Source organism: Babylonia areolata, chromosome 8 (genome assembly GCF_041734735.1).
Source record: "Babylonia areolata isolate BAREFJ2019XMU chromosome 8, ASM4173473v1, whole genome shotgun sequence".
In the NCBI taxonomy this organism is placed as follows: domain Eukaryota; kingdom Metazoa; phylum Mollusca; class Gastropoda; order Neogastropoda; family Buccinidae; genus Babylonia; species Babylonia areolata.
In genome coordinates this window covers 14,249,691-14,271,089 of record NC_134883.1, presented here as the reverse complement: position 1 = coordinate 14,271,089, position 21,399 = coordinate 14,249,691, and the positions used below count along the sequence as shown (strand labels likewise).

At 35.8% G+C, this 21,399-nt stretch overlaps 1 protein-coding gene across 3 annotated transcripts; it reads right to left on the bottom strand.

Moving 5' to 3' along the window:
• Positions 1 to 349: 349 nt before the first annotated feature.
• On the bottom strand, positions 350 to 20,838 carry LOC143284558 (ras-like GTP-binding protein RHO). 3 transcript variants are annotated; one of them, XM_076591340.1, is made up of 3 exons: positions 20,726 to 20,838; positions 18,834 to 19,002; positions 350 to 2,917 (listed from the first exon to the last, which is right to left on the bottom strand). In XM_076591340.1, exons 2-3 carry the CDS (start codon positions 18,987 to 18,989, stop codon positions 2,495 to 2,497), a joined length of 579 nt encoding a protein of 192 aa, XP_076447455.1. In that variant the 5' UTR covers positions 18,990 to 19,002; positions 20,726 to 20,838; the 3' UTR covers positions 350 to 2,494. The 3 variants fall into 3 exon arrangements, with proteins under 3 accessions (XP_076447455.1, XP_076447454.1, XP_076447456.1); XM_076591339.1 differs by lacking the exon at positions 350 to 2,917 and adding an exon at positions 6,746 to 10,178; XM_076591341.1 differs by lacking the exons at positions 350 to 2,917; positions 20,726 to 20,838 and adding exons at positions 6,746 to 10,178; positions 19,535 to 19,639.
• Positions 20,839 to 21,399: the final 561 nt, after the last annotated feature.

The window sequence follows — 21,399 nt, the reverse complement described above, 5'->3', positions numbered from 1 at the left end:
CCAGCATGTACCTTCAATTCCAAAAAGACTGCTCATGTTGCTGTACTTGTGTGTGACTTAGATGAGTGCTGCTGATGAAGCATACCTAAACAAGACTGGCTGAGGAGTGACAGCATGATCATCCTGCCTTATCTGAGAAAAGACAGTTGACTTGTCATGCTTTATTTGGGGAGTTTTACCATCTCCCTGCCCCCTTTTCTTTAGGGCTATTTAGGAGGAACGTGGTGGTGAATTTTTGTATGGCACACTATTTTTGTAGGTTTGTTCAAGCATGATGAATGCATATGAATTCTATCAGGTCAAGCAAACGCAAATGTTTCTCAAATAATTCAAATCAAACTCCTGAAGCTTGCAGTCATAAATTATTTACTATCGAATGGGAAAGAAAACAGCCAAAATTACACAGCTCTAAACAGAACAGAGCAAGCAGTGAAGCCAGACAAGATTACACACTGAGGAGAATATACAACTGGACACCTTGCTATTTAAAAAAAAAAAAAAAAAAAAAAAAAAGCAATAAATTCAAAGTTTCAGCAAAACACCACCATCTAAGAGCCAGGTAAACTGTATCCACAAAACTGGATTGAAAGAGGCATGAACAATGAAACAATTTATAATACAATAATATACTTGAATACACCACATGATTCTTCTGTTTCCAAGTTTTAAAGGTATGAATATAAAGAAAAATGTACAGCCAAGATGCTAGAATTAGCTTTTTGTGTACGGGTGAGAGAAAAAGGGGTGGGGAAGCAGTTGCACTTGTCTTGAATGGTTGAACATGATCATACCATGCACAGTTCTGGGGCTGGGAATGATGATGTTAGCCATCTGATGACTGGACAGATAATTTCACTTCACTCACACTGAATGCATAACATGCTTCCTGAACTTCTTGTTCCCTCAAGATGCAATCAAAACCAGAGTTCACTAGCTAAAATCAACTCTTCTGAAAAAAAAACCCCAAACTATATGACTTCTAGATACCTTACCTGACTGGCACTTGCAGTCTTTATGCAAAATATATTTCACATAATAACCGAACAAAGAGCTGATCTACTAAATATTAGCTGTTTGTCCTGAACTTGTAGAAAGCTTTATCATATGGATAACATATTTCTTCACCACTGTAAGATACAATATGTTAAGTATTTTTAAAAGTAAATTATTTCATAACATTTTACATACAAAGTAAAACAAAGTCAAGTATTACTGTAAACATGTTACACAGTATTTCACTTATTACTTCGTCAATGTGCACAATGAATGGTAGTGGATGACTCCAACTTCATTCAAATAAATGATAGTTTACATGGAGAACATAATTATGTTTTGGGAATTCCTTATGACCAAGTATTTAATCCATATGCAGTTAAAATTATGTGGTTCTGTACTCATACTATTGACCAGATAGGAACCCCCCCATTCCCAAGCAGCATATATTCACCTGAGTATTCCTTGTGGACTCTTGTGTGCTCATCATCCTTGATAATTTATTTCACTGGACAAGGATTACTCATTGAAATGAAAGACTTGTTACTAATAATCGCATTTTGGCCACTGTGACTGCAAAGTTTGCTCTTCTATTGTTTATTATAATCTTGGCATTACAATTTACATACAAATGACAGTTTTGGAAAAAAAAAGAAAAAAAAAGAAAAAAAAAAAGATGATGTTTTCAAGTGTGATCCACACACACTGAACTGTATCAGATCAATCTGACTGAAAAGAATATACTTAAAAGGAGACTTGTCAATATAAGTGGGACAAACATGACGGACAAGGTGTATTGCATACTTCTGAATACAATTATCATGGAAGTGAAAAGAGAACTTCTCCTCAGAATATCAACATATTACCATGTCTAAAAGCACCTCCTCTCTTAACATTTGGGATCAACAATCCCTTTCACAATTTCCTTGCACAACATACGCTAAATAGGCATGACAGAGTGGAGAAAACGGTAAAGAAAGCGTGCAAACACAAGGCAAGAAAAGATTCCTTTCATTCACTGCTTTTCATTCACATCATCCAATGCTGGAAATCTAAATGAATCACACCATAGCCCCCTCCCTCATTCCCACATGTAACAGTGATGCGAGGCACTGAAACAGGGCATACAGTATACATGACTTACTCAAAAGGGTCTTAAAGACATCTCTGCCAAACAATTTGCAATACCAAGGCGTACAAACGACCAGTACAGACCTGACAACAACTGAACATTCACCATTCATGACAAATGAGCAGGTGAGTACAGTCCTAGCACAGTTCAACATTAAACAAGTTGAAAAATGATATAAAGCCTAATGAAAACTTTTTTTTACATGGAGATTGATAGTCACAGCTGGGTTTGGACCAAGCTGCTTCATGGAAACTGGTGTTGCAGAACTGGGTGATGCAGTGGCCAGACTTTCCTTGGACTTTCAGGCAAAGGATTCCATGGTTAGGTCACCCTTGCTCCGGACTGGACCAGTTCTTATGCAAACTTTGCTCACAATACGTTGCAGCCACCCTTCTTCTTCTTTTTGGTTTGAAGAGCTGCCCGAGTGGCTGTCTCAAAGACCTCTCTGACTCCTTCCTTGGTTTTTGCTGAGCATTCCAAGTATGAGAAAGCATTGATCTTTTCTGCCATGGCACGCCCTTCCTCTATCCGCACTGGCTCTTGTTTCATCTTCATCAGCTCGCGCTTGGTGTTTTCATCACTTCGCAGATCTTTCTTGTTGCCCACAAGAATGATGGGAACATTGGGGCAAAAATGGCGGACTTCTGGCGTCCACTTCTCAGGGATGTTCTCCAAGCTGTCTGGGCTGTCAATGGAGAAGCACATGAGGATGACATCTGTGTCAGGGTAGGACAGGGGTCGTAGACGATCATAATCTTCCTGGCCAGCTGTGTCCCACAGAGCTAGTTCAACCTGCAACACATTGAATAAACAAAATATAATCAGTTTAGCAGGTGTAACATAAAAACAGGTAATAAAGGTAATCTATTCAGGTCAGTAAGGCAAAATCACATCCACACATGGATTTTTTAAAATTTTTTAAATGCACGGTTAAATTTGAACGAGTACACAATACCTCTGATGAAAACACAGGTATCCTGTTTGTAATTAACTTTGGAAAGAAAAGTTGACTCAAAAATACATACACATTACCTGAAGACATACCCCTGGCAGATTCACTGGCATGATCTCAAATGCACTGGAGCAAATCTCTGGGTAATACTTGTTGCACAAAATTCCATGGCCAATACTTGCAGTACTGGTTTCCCACGTTAACACAGTGGTTATGTTTCCTTTTGAATAGATGTTCTGCTTGCTCCTTTTCCTCCAGATTCTTAATCATACAGAATTTTCTTTCATGACTTTTCCCTTGGAAGATTTCAAACAAAGGAATCAGGCCAAGAGAATGTGCGTGTTTACAGGTTGTCTTTTTAAATAAGCTAAAGTAAATCACATAGCTGGATGTGGGAAGGAGTGCATGTGTGCGTGTGTGCACATGTGTGTGCGCAGGTTGTTTTTCAAATGAGCCAGAGAGGTCCAAATAATTGGATTGTATTCAGTGTATGCATACATAATTTTTTATATATATAAATTATATCAAATGCTATCAAAGCACCTTCTTGTACACTGAGGTGGTACAGAAAGGAACAGAAAACCCAAGCCAGAGAACAGTTTTAAGAAATTACACCCATTTGATGCTTTGCTTCTTTCAGCAAGCTCATGATGGCAATGATCAAACATACCCATTCTCAATGACTAATTGGCATCACAGAAGCTTCAACCTCATGATAAAGCTAAATATACTGAGAGGTTATTATTATACAAAAAAAAAAAAAAAAAAAAAAAAAAAAATCTATTGTTTATGCTGACAAGGTGGTCTGCCCACTAATTATTTAAATAAACTTGCACTGGACATGACGGCTAATACATGGCATTTTTCATTCTCCACTTTAGTGTGGCATGGCTACACTATTCCTGTCTTATCTGAGCATACAGACTTGTTCATAGAAAAGCTTCTTTACAAGGTGTGTTAGAAAGCATGTCATGAGCTTGTTAAATGGTCTATGTGTCTAAATGTGCTAAATTCACTCTGAACAGTAGCTGAATACTAAGATCTATGGACTGTAGCATTGAATCTGGACATTGGAAAGTTCATTTTAGCTTTCAGTTTAAGAATCATAATAGTTTATCATCCCTGGATCAAAGAATTCAATAGGGAAAGGGGGGAGGGATGATTTCCTTATACTGGAGAATAATAATTATCCACTTGTTTTTCTTTTCAAATTAACACCTGTCAGTTTCATTTCAGACTGATATCACAACATTTTCTGTATGATATGCTGCAAATTTATTATTCTAACATATCTGATCAAGCCAATCTGACTTATCGTACAGGACAAACACGACGATGAGGCCGTGTTGCTAGTTATATGATCTGAGAGGATGTAAGCAAGGTATCTGATATAAGCACCCATTCAATTTTCCATTGGACATTGGAAGCCCTGGAGGAGACAGTGCAGTGTACTCACACAGGACTGGAAACTCATCAAGGGGTTCAATGGTTGTAATTTCTTTCGGGGGGGATGGGGGGCAAGAAAAAAGAAAGTCTTTTGGAGAGAGCAAGAAAAAACCCCAACAAAAAACCAACAACAAAACTGATTAAGTCCATGCTTTTATATTCAGGAGGTTGGTTTTATCTAAGGCCAGACACGGCAGTGTATCTGTCACTAAAATAGAGATTTTTTGTGATTTTGGAATTTTCACATTTTCGGTCACTTCAAAGTTCAATGTCTCTTCTATCCAGTACACCAACTCTTTTTTTAAAAATTTTTTAAATTTTAAATCAAAATATGTTGTTTTATGTGTGCAATGGATGATTAAAGATTGCTTGCAAATGAAATATCCAGTTTTCTTGTGAAATTTTTCAGTATTGTGACCACATTCAAATCACTACGCCTTTGGAATGAACACACATACATATACTTGAACCATCTCAAGCTGTTTTTCAATACCCTTTACTTGATTTCTATGTTGGAATAGCGGAGTCAAAGCGAAAGTTCTTTTGTTACAGCTATTTATTTAAAAAATTCAAGAACAGAAAGTCATTTTTTAAAGAAATGTTGAAAAATTCAATATTTCAGATATAATGCCATCTAGTCATAGTAAGTGAGTTTAAAGGTCATTATGAATCAAAAAGAGAAAGAAAAAAAGAAGTACCTATGATAGTTTTGTAGTTATAAAGCTTTTCTTTGTTGTTGTTGTTGTTGGCCATTCTGAAATGTTTCCATGGCAACCAGTGCATGAAAAATGTTTTTTTAAATTTTATTTTATTTCATAATTTTTGTTTTTATTTATTTATTTATTTATTTTTATTATTGATTTTTGTGAATCCTGGGTGATACCTAACAATATCCATCTATAATAGTTAATTACAAATTTGAATGAAACTGTTTTGAAAATAACTGTCATGTATGGCCTTGGCTTAAGGGTGAGAACTTCAATGTCCTCCATTCTGTATTATCTGTTCCTTGTTCCTTCATTCTCAATAACAGCTAGACCTATTGCTTGTTTTTATGGCTATCACGTTCACTTCAAATTCCATGCTAAGCAGTGTACTGCTAACATCATCGTGTGTGTGCATTTCTGATCAGTTTTTGACAATCAATGCATTCTGTTATGTGCTTGCTATTGTGTGAGTCTATCATGTACAGGTCAACACTTCAGATTCATATTTTTTAAAGATGCCACACCACCGTGGTTGTTTATTTATAATGATTAAAAGGACAGAACACTCACTACTTTTTTCTTTAACTGATCACAGCAGTAGCTGTTTTCTTATTCTAATGGCTTTTATAAGAATGGAAACAAAGAGAGAAATATTAAATTAAAAAAAAAAAAAAAAAAAATGAAGAAGAGATCAATCAAAAAGGTTGGTCTTGATAAGAAATTCAATGTACTACGAGCACTCCCCATCCACTTGAATAGTTTCTTTCTCTGTACCTTATACACCGGAAAGCAAGCAACAATTTGAAGCTGTATGCCTCTGTCTTACGGAGAGCAACAGTATCTGCACTTGAATGATTTTATGAGTCGATGTGTCCCTGTCCCAGATGCACGCCACTGCTTTGTGTATCAGCTTTTGGCAACATATAGTGATGCAAGACGACTTCGCTTTTAAAAATTCTTGCTCCATGGTGACAGCAGGTCTTCAATCAGGTACGGATTACGACTAAAAATAGTAAAATATGAGAAGAGCTGTAAGGCAACCACAAATATCCTGATCTGCCACAGTGACGCTTGTTCACATCTCCAATATTTCCTCACAATCTGGGACAATGGTTCACATCTCCCATAGTGATATTTCCTAACAATGTCTTTCTTCTATTCATGCCATACTTTTTTCTCCTCTTTCTCTTTTTAAACTAAAAACAAAAAAAAAACAAAAAAAAACAACAAAACACACACACACACAAAAACCCCAAAAACAAAAAAAAAACAAAAACAAATCAAAAACCAACATTTTTTTTCTGTCGGACTATACTGCAACACAAAACATTCACTGGCAAATGTCATCAATATCAATCAATGGAATGAAATATTTTGAGTGACAAAACACCAGTTGTTCAAACTGGGGCTATATCATACACTATTGTACAGTCAACGTCAAACATATGTAACTGCATGCACTGCAACAACCAGAAAGATACAAAAACACATTTTTGAAAAAAAGTACTCGCACAATTCAGACCATACAAAATTTATTAACTTTGTTAGCAATGTACACAAAGGCCTTACTTTGATAGACCTGGTGGAGACACAGTAAGGGCAACACATGTTCATGGAATCAACCCAATGGATAGTTTTAGCCATACATGTACAGGTGGATACAAAGTAAGCGAACATTCAGTGTCAACTACATAAACCATCGACATGAAATGTGGCTGATAAAACAATGCCAGAAATAACAAGCATGATTTAAACCAATGCTTTAATAAAAAAGCGATTCGCATGTTAGCATCAAACCAACAAGAAAAAAGAAAAAAGGAAATCGTAAACAGTTCTAACAATAGAAGAACTGAACAACAAAAGTGCATATATTTGCAAGTTGATAAACAGAGACCATGGAAAATTGAAAAGCAGACCACATGAATGCTACATGTACTTAAAAAACAATCAAAATCTGGAATGTTCTGGATTGTGTGTCACCACAAGCCTGTCAGTTTAGCTTGAAGCAGTAAACCAAGGTTCTGCGGGGGGGATCTATTTTTGTGTTCTGTAACTCTGATAAGCCTCAAAGGCGAAGAAAAGTTTTCTTGTTATACAGGCTTGGATACTGTCAGTATTCTCATTCCAGTTCATCTATGTTATCACCAGTCTAACCCTTCCTCCTATCCCAACTGTGAAAAAAATCTGAATATTAAAAAAAACAACAACTCAACACAACCAGTCTATACAGAATAAAAGTCTGGTAATAAAACAAAGACAGGTCTTCGAGCCTTAAGAAAATGATACTGGATAATGCACTTATCCCTCCTATTAACATCAGTAATAATGCATCAGAAATATTACTAGCTCTAAATTCCCTCAAAGATACTACATGTTAGCTTTCACCTGATATCTGAATAAAATTGTAAATCATAAAGAAATCATTCAGGAACAACAAAAACAACCAAAAAAAAAAAAAAAAAAAGCAAACAAAACTGATGAAAGTACTGCAAGAGAGAGAGAGAGAGAGAGAGAGAGAGAGAGAGAGAGAGAGAGAGAGAACAAAATGAAGTCTGGGGAAAACAGTAAAATTGCATATGGCTACAATGAAAGAAGTATAACAAAGAACTTGACACAGAAGAAAGCAAAGAATCAAAGATATAGACAAGGCAGAAAAAAGTTAATCGGATATAGTGATAAAATGCTGAGGGTAAAATATACGACATTTTCCCCCCATCAAAATTATAAAATGCCACAACTGCATTTCCTGGTGAGTCTTAAAAATAAAAGTTTTTGTTTTTATTTAAATGTGCCAGTCCATCTTTTTTCCTCAGAGCATGATTCTGTAAATAACACTGCCAGTTAATATAAACAATATGTTGTATGGTCAAATCAAGAATCATAATAAGCTATTGCACAATGTCCACCAGATAGGAAGTCTAAAATAACAAGCAACCCTCTCAAAACCAACCAACAAAAAAGTTTTTCTTCTCCCTTTTCTTTTCTTTTTTAACACTGAACATACAAATTTATGCCTGGATACTCTGCAAAAAAACCCCAAACAAACCTCCAAACATGGACTATTCAAAGGGTGGGGTGGTATATCTGTAACATAATTTATAAACAAAGTTTTGGGTCTAACAGGCTTTCAATTTTAATATGAAAATTGAAAAGCAGTATCATTCCTTTCCTGACACTTCCACTTCTAATTCCACCAACGTAAGTATCTCTTCCATCACAATATCCGCATTGTTTTTATATACAACTGGATACAAGCTATCAATATAAAACTTCATCTGATCAAACTGAAGGTATTCTCTGACTGTGGTGTAAATGGCTATAATTCATAAACTTTTCATTCTATTTTAAAAAGTCATAACATCAATACATCTATTTGTGTGAAATAAACTACAAAGCAAACAGCCAATAAGCCAAGGGAACCCCCCCCCCCCCCCAATGTCTGTTTCACTTTGTATGTAAAACATAAAATATTAAGGACAAATACTAATTTCCATGCTAGATTTGTGTACTGTGCAGTGTGTACCCATGGCAAATGCACAACAGTGTGCCAAGTGCAGTGAGTGTATTGTTTAATGCATCAATCAAGTTAAAGTCTGATATCCCTGCCATATTTACCTTCCCTCACCTGGAAAGATGACTATGAAACTTGTCTTTGAAAATATTTCGTATCGATGCCGATTTCAAGAACAAATAAAAAAAATACCCATCAGAAATGTCAAATCAAGGAAATTTTTTTCACGGAGCTCTCTCTCTGTGAAGAAGGAAAGTATTTTTTTAGATAAAATCTGTAAGGGTATTATCGAATCTTTAATCTGAACAATGGATCTGATGAGAATTGATCCACTAAGCCACTAGTCATGTTTAGAAATCAGAAAAAAAAGAAGTAAAAATCTTTACTTTCAAGTTAAATTCAACCCGGAATCATTTTTTACTGTCAAATTACAGTGTAGCTCTAAACGTCCAAGGTGACTATAACCCAATCAGTGATCTGTTTAATTTCCATGGGAATTCATACATGTAGGGCACACTAAAAATGAAAATGCAAATGTCAAAACATGTTCTCTTCCATCACATGGTTTTCTGCATTCTTATAATTCAAAGTAATTTATTTGCAAGTGTGAGAAGAAGAGAGAAAGAGGAGGGGGGGAGAGGGAGCGATGGTAAGGAAGAAGGGAAAGACAAGAGTCTGGCACAAAACTGTGAACAGAAAACAAGAGTGTGAAGACATGTTTAACTAACAACAAAAACAGAAACCCTACAAAACATAAATAAACAACAAAAAATATTCTGTTTGATGAGTATGATCCAGAACATCATAAGCATGGTGTGTAGGCAGGCATAAGATGAAACTGTAAATGCACATGACCACTAAATCAGAGTGAAGGATTTGCAGTGCATTTGCTCTCCCCTCTTCATTTTCCCCATGGGCCATGGTAATGAAAAAGCAGTACTGAGAGGACAGAGAACAAAATAAGTGATGATTGCCGCTGCGTTGAACTAAGCCCGAGGTAGTCAACATCCCTCCTCAGAGCACTACGCATTTAGCCTTCTTCTTCTTCTTTTGGATGAGTGCTGCATGTGTTGCTTTCTCAAAGACTTCCCGCACGCCTTCTTTGGTTTTGGCGGAACATTCCAGATAGTCCGCAGCACCTATCTTTTCACTCATGGCATTCCCTTCTTCAAACTTGACAGGCTCCTGCTTCATTTTTTGCAGCTCACGGATTGTGTTGGCATCATTGCGCAGATCTTTCTTGTTGCCCACAAGGATGATGGGCACATTGGGACAGAAGTGTTTAACCTCTGGAGTCCACTTCTCAGGGATGTTTGCCAAGCTGTCTGGGCTGTCAATGGAGAAGCACATGAGGATGACATCTGTGTCAGGGTAGGACAGGGGTCGCAAGCGATCGTAATCTTCCTGGCCAGCTGTGTCCCACAGAGCTAGTTCAACCTGCAAACACAAAAACATAAACCATCTTTCAAAACTGACAAATGCAAAGGGCAGCTTTTGTTGTGATCAATACAATAAACATAATAAATAATTTGAAAAATAAACAATTACTTTCTGGAGGTAGTAACTGACCAATTTGCTACTTCCTGAAAATGCTGAAGGTGGAATTTAATAACTGTAAAAGGAGGTAACTTCCAAGAATAAAAAAAAAATATTCATCCATTCTGGTGACTTCTTACTGGTGTAAATATGCACTGGACACATTACACGTAATTCATAGTTAATATAAATAAAAAAAAGATAGGGTGTGTGTGTGTGTGTAAAGTTTATATTTCAATGTATGAAAGTTTAATAAATTCTTTATTTTTCTGAAGCTGAACTGTTTAGGTTTTTGAAAATGTCCAGAAACAAAACACTTAAATAATATCAATAAATATTTAGTTACTAGTGTAGGAGAAAACACACACACACACAAAATACCACCAACAAACTGGAGGAAAAGCCTATGGCTTAAAACTAAATTCATGCAAACTTATGTGTGATATCTTCCTAATTCAGTCATCAGAACAGAGTAGAATACCACTATTTCAGTGTATGAAAGTTTAATAAATTCTTAATTTTTCTGAAGCTGAACTGTTAAGTTTTTGAAAATGTCCAGAAACAAAACACCTGAATAGTATCAATAAAGATGAAGTTACACTAAATTTATGCAAACTTATGTGCGATATCTTCCTAATTCATAGTTATTACAGCAGAGTAGAAGACAAAAAAGAAATATAAAATCAAGAAAAGAAATGACATCATAAACTGATAACACATGGGATCTGGTCAAGCACTATCAAATTGGCATCATAAACTGATAAATGATAAAGCAAGGGATCAGGTCAAGCACTATCAGACTGGCATCTTGAGATTTCGATCACTGACTCCGATCTTCCACAATTTCATGATTAATGTTCCACCATCAACAACCACTGTACCAATCTGATATTGAGACTAAGACAGATCCACAACACAAGCTTTATTATGTTGAACAGCTTTTTTCTACAGTGCAATCTTGATAATGAACTTTGACCTCACTAGTTCTCTTATAATGGCCAATCATTTAACAAGTATGATGTACAGTGGAAGGAAGCTATATATGTTGCACTGAAACAGTGACTTGATTTTGACCTTGACATTCACAAAGACGTGTAGCTTTCACCATGACCAATCATTGTTCCACCTCTTAAGGGAACTGGATGCAAGAGTAAAACCTATGCTATACCACCAATTACCTTGTGCCATATATCTAACTGTGACCCTTTAAAGTTTAATTTCTGATCATGATTTCGGTTAAGTTAACCAATGCTTTAATCAGGGCTGATCACTATACCAAGTTAAATGAAGTTGAATGCAAGTCATTTAAGCTCTATCATAAATGCTTCTATCATGATAATGCCTTATGGCACTGACCACAGATCCTCACTTAAATTGCAACCTTATCTTCAAGACATGCCTGAGAAGCTTTCATTTCTGTTTTATTGTTTGCCAAGTGTTTTCTTTAAATTTTGGTGGGTAACAAAATGCCAATTTCATAATTTTCCACAGACTCACATGTCATTGCAATTAAGCAATACAGGGTGATTATACAGATTCACCTTTTCATACGCTAGATTATATAGAGAGGAAACAATAACATGATAGTGTGGTTATGCTTTTAAATATATCACTAATAAATAACAGACCAGTGTGCTAATCAAACTGTGAGCTCATCTAATCTTAGTTTAGTTAGTACTTCAACAGAATTGATATTTGTAGAATCTACATATTTAATCATGCTTGTTCCAAACACAAATGGGCACACACTTCTGATGAATTTTAGTCCGCAACAGCCTCAATGGAAACATTTTAATTTATACTGAAGACTGATAAATCATTAAAAGCCATCCATGTGAAACATATAGGAAACAAACATTAATACTACTTACTAGTCTAGACTAAAGTGTGGTAAATCACAACTTGTAATGTTTTCAGTTGTCCCTACTACTGTACTAGTTACTTCTGGCATTACTTAAATGCTTTGCAAAGCCCGCTGACAGCAAACACTGATATATTTCTAGGGTGCTGTTGTGCTTCAAAGGTTTAAATATCTAAAGGGATGTAAGTGATTGTAGTAGTAATTATATGAAGAAAAAAAAAAAAAATTCATAACAACGATAGAGTGATGGTATCAAATTACAGGAGACCAAATTTCAAGACCCCTCTGCAACTTAAAACTCTTTGTCACTAGGGCATAAAGACAAAAAAACAATCAAAAACAACAAAGGAATCACAATCAGGTTGTGGGCAAAAGACTGAAAAGCATGGACACAATAAAATACGTTGTAGCCCATCTTCACTTCCAGAAAATTTTAAGAATGTTGTCCATGTAATGATGTATACATGCATAAATTCAATCAGTTAATACTGCTGTGACACATATGACTGACTCCCTCAGTGATGAAATAACAGTTAAAATGGTGGTTAACAATGTATCCAAGTCTTCTAACTAGCTGTAGTTCTAACTTCTAGTTCTATAACGAGTAAATTAAAATTGTAAAAATGCTTTGCAATTGTATGTAAAATCAACATGGTATCCCACAGTAAAATGAGTTAAAATAAGGAGGTATTACTTCACTTAACATTCCACAAAAATGTAAGCATAAAGAATAATCTTCATGACTTTGAATTTCACCCTTTCCAATGCCTGCTGCTATCTAGAAAATCACATTTGTCATATCTGCTTGTCATGTCAAACAATTATTGAAAATAAATACTTAAGAATCCAAAAGCTATGCCACTGATTTTATCCATCCCTCATCCTCCTTCAAATGTTTACATGCCCAAACTACATACTATTTAAAAAATATAAATAGTTATGCTTTTTTTGTTGTTGTAAACACACCCATTCTTAACAGACCATGTTTCTGTCAACAAAAATATTTGCTGAATTTCTTGAAACAGAAATATGCAATGTTCCTTACAACTTATAAAACTGAGTGGGTCTTCAAGTTAAAAAAAAAAAAAAAAAAAAAAAAGAAAATCATTTTAAGAAGACAGAGGATCATGGGTCATTCTGTGAAGTCAGTGGTATTTTGCTAATTTCAAATCTACCATATATGATTGTTTTATTTTATTTTTGCTTGATGCAATCAGTCTGAGTTTCTAGACAAAAAAAAAAGAAAAAAAAGAAGAAAAGATTCCACTTCCTTTATTAACAAGCGCCCATGCACAACTAAGGACTACAAACAAAATAAAAGCAAAAACCATCCTGTGCATCACCTGCATAAATAATCAACATCTACTTAACTGGACCTTGTTATGCTTCAATGTTCATTATGAACACTGAGATGGGATGGACTATTTTGCCATTTTTGGATTCATTTTTATTATAAATAATAAGAGCCTACACATAATTAAGTGATTTGAGGGACAAGCAATCATCTCAAATGTGCTTATTAAGTGCCAGTTATTCTGATTAGTTTATGGTATTGAATGTTCTGCGTCTGTTATAAATGTTGTCTGGCTCAGAGTTTGAAACAGTCCCTCTTGATGAGCAGAAAAAAATTATTGTAACTGACAATTTCTGAAAGGCCAACACAAACTGAGTTGTAAATGGGACAGCATATGAGCATATATATCACATATGAGATAGCCTATGCCAATAGTGAACTTTGGCTTTTTTCACACTCACTACAATTAGAACAGCTGTGACCAGGTTCTGTATCATTATGGTCTAGGTGTCCAAGGTTCAAATTTCAGGATTAATAATGAACTATGTAGAATATATATATATATATATATATATATATATAACAGGAACTGTTCAAGGGACTAGTAGTTTTCAAAAGATTCACCCAGCAGCTCCATTCATCATGCAACACCTCAACCCCACCCCTTGGACACAGAAATATATTACCAATTCAAACAGAACCTACTGAAATTGATCACTTAATGTTATCTCCAACAACCAAACAAAGGAAATTTCCCCTTCCATTTCTAGTAAGGGTAAAAAAACAACAACCCCAAAACAAAACAAAAACAACGCCCCCCCCCCTCACCCTCTCCCCCCCCCCAAAAAAGAACAGGAAATCAGCAAGCAGTAAGCTTCAGATACATTGCACAGATAACCACAATATTCTTAAATTAGATCATTGTGTTTTGTCTCTTAGAAGCAATGCCAGTAATCATGCCAAGGACAGGTTTTGTAAAGGACAGTGAGCTGGAGGGAGTGGGTGCTGGGAGAAGAGGGGTAAACCCTTGCCACAGATGGATGATGGTGATGGGTCAGTCCCATAAAGCTGTCAAAGAAATTTCTGACAAACAAAATAATTGGTTAACTGAACCACCTCAAGCATGTGTGAAAAGGGGCCTCTTGTTTGCAAAACAACAAAAACCCAACAAAACCCAGGGCATCAGAAACTGTCCAACAAAGACAGTGGTCCCAGTCAGTGGATTCACACAAAAATAATAATGTCTGATGATTTGTTTGAACATGAAAGTTATCACAACAAGAGTGAAGAAACTGACCAACATTTAACAACTGGTCAGTCTTATCTATCATAGCAGACATTAAGACAAGAGATATGAGTGGGTGTAGTTTGGGAGTGGGTAAAGGAAAAAAGAAGTGGCATAAGGTAAAAGGCCATAGCTAGTCAGAGCATATGGAAGTGGATGTGTTTTTGAACATCAGAACTGTTGGCAATGATTACTGCTGAAGTTTGACAACAGCAAAAATCCATGGTTTTCATGAAACTCAGGGTTGAAAGTGCAAATGTATTTTTGTTTTGTCAAGCTTTTTGTCACTGATTAGAAAACAGACTTGTTCACAGAGAAAGCAAATCAGTATGCACAGCAGACAAGTTTTTTCTGCCCACATGCAGCAAAGACTGAGTACTACTACTAGTTTCATAAAACATTAAAAGAGTTTCTTCCTCTGCAGGGCAAAGTCCTTGACGTCACAAAGCTTGACTGCAGAGTTTCTGGGTATATGATTGACCCTTTAAGTTGACATAACCCTTGTTTGTCATTGTCAGGAGAGTAATTTACTTATATGTCTGGAAGAGATGTGACTGTCATCATGAACTTATAACTTGTTTTTTTCAAAAGCGGGTATGAACAGACAACAATCATTTTATGTCGGAAGAAACTTTTCTGTTACACTATGAAATACCTGGATAGTTATCTGCAATTAGAATTTAGGAAAAAACACAGATTCAGAACCCTCATTCATTTTCTTTTACAAAATGTATTTCCTTTCTTTTCAGTATTTCCAATAGTTTTTTTTGTGCTAGACATTTTTCAATTACCCCTGGTTCCACAAACTCCTTGGCAAGGGAAAAGCATTTAAAAAAAAAAAAAAAAAAAAAAAAAAAAAAAAAAAAAAAAAAGGCAATGAATGGGCTAAAGCAAAGAAGGCACAATATGAATATGTAAACCTGTCAAAACGTTTCTGTGAAATATACATATTAACAGTGATAGTAATTAGTATTCATTTCTTTTTTCCTCCCAATACACAACCAAATCGAATCCATTACACAGACTCAGTTTAAACACTTGCTATTCAAAAACAAAATCAAGATCACTTTGATGTTTCTCTTCCCTTCATATATATATATATATTTTTTTTTTCTTTTTTCTTTTAGACTTTTATCAGCTGCATCTACTAATCTTAAATGATAGGTACTTCTTGAAACACTGAGTATGTTAAACCATTTTATCATCTTGCATGTGTTTCCAGATTTAAAGTCTTAAGGTAATCCATGTGACACAATTTTGTATTTAATAACACTTTAACATAACCTGCAATAACTACTATGAATTAGCTGGGGCACAGAAAAAAAGAAAAACTCAAACAAAACGCGAGACATAGTGTTGCGTAAAAAACATACTGTGGTGTGCATAAATGGACACAACCCATTACACAAGAAAAAAACCCAATGAAATGTAATACTAATAGCAAGTCAAATGTTATAGAAATCGCAATGAAAAGAGAAAAATGTAAAACTTAAAGTGTTGCAAGCAAAAAACAGAAAAGAACTGCAACGGTAATCACTACAAATTCACTGATTCAATAAAATGATTTTACTCCCAAGTCAGGGAGTCACTAAGTGGAAAAAAAAATATTTAAAACAAAAAACAAAACTTAATTTGATGAACCATAGAACAGAGATTTTGATAAGACAGGCAGGAGAAGTAGGAAAGAAACAGATGGACTGACGCAAGTGACAGATGATGTTGCTGACGTATGCATAACATTGTGGAAAACCTGAAAATCAACAGGAAAACAAAACAAAAACAAAAAAAACACCCCAAAACAACCTAAAAACAAAAGAAATACACCACCTAAAACAAATATCAGCATGCAAAGCAAATTAAATATTTATTTAGTAATCACCATACAAAGAAAACTGAAAGAGAAGTATTTAATTTTAAATGGATTAATCATTAGTAATGGTATCAAGCATAACTTTTAGTAAAGGTCTCAAGCACAGTACTGAGAAGGTACAGAGATTCTTGGTAAATGGCTTTGATAAACAAAATAAACAAACAGAAAGTGATGGAAATGTGTGAAAATAATGATTATCATTAAACACACAGAGGCAGAGCATCAAGCAACTGTATTATAAATAAGTCTGCAGAGAAATCTGTGATAAAAAAAAAAAAAAACAAACAAAATTGCCATGCAGTGCAAATGCCACAGAACTTAGGCATTCATCCAAGCAAGTTCCAATAAACATCCAAACGTTAGCACGCAGATGGGAACTCACCAAATGTATTGACGAGACTATCAGCCGATGCGGAAAGTACTGACAGTGAAATGACCAGCAGCTGCTCGAAAACAATCCACGAAAAGCCACGGACTACGGAGAAATGTCTTGCACGGGAACGACGAAACCAAACTAAAGAAAATCCACCAATGGTTACAAAACAGTAGCAGCCCAGTGAAAAAGACTGCTCAATGGAAATAAGACAGTCTGAGAAAACAATAAAACTAAGAATGGCATAAAAATGAAGGGACTTGTGGGAAATCAGAAATCTGTGTAAATCAATTGTACACCTGACACAACACAAAATGCTATTTCACAACATGTAACTCACCACAGATATATAATATATAAACACAACTATCAATAGAACACTAATCAAAACTAGAAAATAAAGAATGTTCGGTTGATCTTAATGTCACATGTGCATGTCACTAGATGCTGGGCAGCAAGAACCAAAATTAGGTGGTCTGCGGAAGTACAAAATTATTGACATAACCCCCCCCCCACCCCCCCAGTAGAATTTAGAAATGACAAATATTCATTTTATAAAAATAAAGCATGATTTTAAGTGTTAAAGTGTTGACATATCTCTTTCACTAAAAGTAAACTATATCATATCAGCAGAAATCCTTGAAATGAAACCAAACCAAAAAATGCTATGTTATGAACCACAACAAGGAAAAATACATCTGAACAGATATTAACAGGTAGTTTGCTTCTAACATGTTAACAAGACTCAGTAATGCTTCGTATCTGTCATTTTAAACGTTTTTAATGTTAAATTTGAATGTGAATCACCTGCTTTAAAAAAAAAAAACAAAAAAACAAAACAACCCAGAAGAAAACATTTTTGCATGTCCAACTCCTAACAACTGAATATAAACAAGTGCATTAACACTCTAAGTACAAAAGTCACGGAAGTGCAGTCTTGTCCAGTCCCCATTCACCTAGGTGATTGTATTACAAGTCAGACATGCAATTGACTTTTACTGAGGTTGTCCCCTCACCATCATTTTTCATTTTAACTGAACATTTGACATCACCCCCTTTCATCTAGTTTCACTCAGTTTCAGCATAAACAATACAGAAACAGACTGGCAACACTGAACACATAAACAATACACAATACTTCAACAACATGAACCAAAGCAGGTGAGTGCTGCAACAACACATGGGACAGACTTAAAAAAAAAAAAAAAAAAAAAAAAAAAGTTTGCCAACTTATATGAGGTCAACAGAAGAATCTAACAGTAACACCAGGAACACTGTCAATGAATATCAAGGACAAAAATTATTTCCTTCATAACCAAGGAATTTTCAACATAAAACGCTGGCTCCCTATTTCAATTCTGTAGACTTCACAAAGTGAGTTTCTTGCTTTCTCAGTTTCTGGCCTGTTAAGTGAATGACAATTCCAAAGTCAGCAATATGAAAACTTCGGTCAAAAATAACTTTTATATATCATAGAGGAAATTTTTATCCTTGGTTAAAAAAAACAAACCCAAAACCCAAAAAACTCCAATAGTTGGGTATTCATGAGCTAATTACAGCAATAATTCAAGATTGTTATCATCAGACATAACATCATCACTCGAATGTATGTGTACCCTGCAGAAAGGAATTCCTTGCAGAAAATGCAAAGTTGCAAGAACACAAAGCTCCTATAACTCACATGAACAAATACTGGCAACAATGTGTACACAAATCCTTACACCATACCTGTATCCACATGTCTACTTCAGTTCCACAATACCACCCTTTATTTCAAACACGAAAAAATCCCTAAACCCTCAAAAAATGAATATGTGGGTAAAAATATTTAGGTAGTCCTGAAAAGGTAAAACCAAATCATTGAAATACTCACCTGTTTGTTATCTACTTCTATATCAGCTACATAGTTTTCGAAGACGGTGGGCACATACACTTCAGGGAACTGGTCCTTGCTGAACACGATGAGCAAACAGGTTTTACCGCAGGCACCATCGCCTACAATTACCAGCTTCTTTCTTATGGCAGCCATTTGTACTGCGTAACTGAAACAAAACAACCAAATACTATTACTGTTTCTCCAAACAGATATATATTACCAAATAAAAAACAAAACAAAAACCAATAAATGTACGAATAATGACATTAGCCCATTTTCACACCATTATTGGAAACTTCATTTTCAAACCAGAATTGGAACCTTAGAATATTAAATGGAACAGGCAGGCTGGTCATAGACATTAGACTGCAGAGAAACATGATCGGAAGAACTCCAGTATTTTATGTTGCACATGCAAAGTATAACTAAAACTGAACTGAATGAGGAAACATGGATACTTATTAAATCACAGGCATACTGATCATCGATGTAAATTCCCCACTTCCACAATACAGTGACATGCCTGCATGATTCTCCTCTGAACAGTTGCTTTAAATAACAATGGGATGAAATGAAGGCAAACCAAAAAAGTAAACTAAACCAAGAAAGTAAGCACAAAGCTAATTATCACTTCTGAATGATAAACTATTTAAATATATACATTTTTGTATAATGAATTGTGTATTACTTCTACTTACAGATTTCACAACAAGGTCTGTAAGGAGAATCACGAAAGTTTCTTTTGCTATCACCACACAGGATAACAGCACGAAAAAATGTCCAGGCAAAACAGTTGCCTCTTGTGGAACAAAAGGAACTCTACAGGAACTGCAAGCATTCCCTTTATATCATGTTTTATTTTCTAAATATAAACTCCAGCACTGTACTATTTTTGGATAACACCCACTTGCTAATTTTAGCATGCTGCATGCCTTGGCCTCTGGTCAAATCTAGTATAAAAGAACAGCTCTCACTTGTGTGCTCAGTACAGAAGAGGAACGTATCGGCATGCAGACGTAAATAAAAGAAATGTTTAATTAAACAAACGTCTGTACAATTACAGTTTTATGACTCATAACAATGTAGAAATGTATCCAATCAAATGACCAATCATGTGCCGAGTGTTTTGGGTGGGGCTCATAAATGTCAGCCTTTTGCAAAATTATTCTGAACCATGTGACTTTCGACAATGATTCGATCTGATCATTCTGCGTGTTTAGGGAGGTTTCTCTCTATCTCCATGTACTTAGTAACACGAGATAATAAATCTGACCCCGCAGTCGGTCCTCTTCATTGTTACGTCAACCGTTACCACCGATTAAAAAATCAACATCGCGAACTCGTCAAAAGTAATCATACATAAATATATGCATGCATTTTAATCTTTATGATGCAGAACAGACAGGGAGAATGTACACTGAAAGTCGAAGAAAACAACCGCCGAATACAAATAACTAACGAACTCTGATCTCAGTTCGACAAACTCACTGGATGGAGATGCAGACGAAATATCGGAAGATTTTCCTACCAGGAACCCGGCCCGATGATGTCACCAAAATGGCGCCCTCTATTGCTCGAGCAGACAGCCGGGGATTGAGAAAAAAATCAATTCAGAATGAATATACAGATCAGAGCAACAGTCTTATCGCGGCTATATGAAACATGACAATCAACCTCATTTGCTCAGAAATACCAAATACAATCGTAAACGAAATGGTTCAGCTCATTGCAACACTCCCATTCCGCTTGTGTCTGGGTCTATCGACAGCTACTTCCTGGCAAGTTCCTTCAAAGTCCTTTTTCTCAAATTCCGTTGTCTGAATCTTCATTCTGAACAAACTATAAACACTTTATCATTCTGTGATAACAAAGGACACTTGCGCACTTACCTTCAAGACTATAAAATCCTCTAAAGCATGTAAAATTATTGGATGAACATGCAGCTAGGTACCAACGGTCAAACCACACCTCATTAGCCCGTAGAGGGGGATCCAACAAATAGAGGCCGGAATTTTGACGTCACAGTTGGACTCTGGGATATCGTGGCCAATAGAATGATGGAAAGAAACGAAAGTAGATCACGTGCCAGGGTGTGTAATCTGTTAGCGACCCGGCAAGATTGTCATTTTATTGATGGATTGAACCTGAGAAGAGGATTAAATGATAACAAAATGAAGACATCTATATATGAGCTTGAGTTATAAATGCACCTTACTGATGTGCTAATTTGCTAAATAATTTGCTTCTCAAACAAAACGGTTTCGTCATGACTGACGTGACGATATGATTATTATGGCGGGCGCTACACAGATAACTGACTTTGAAGAGGACCGGCGACAACGCCTCGCTGCAGCAAGAAACAGACGTCACACAGCAGCGTCCTCCCCTTGCCAGACAACAGTCTACCGTTGTTACACCCGCGGGCGCCTGTGTGCAGGACTGAACTGGAGGTCTTGAACTGCCGCGGAGCCACTTGCGCTCGCATCGCTGATAACACAGACTGCCTGCGTTATCTTCTCCGGCCGGACAACGATCGACCACCAAGACTAGCTGATGATGATAA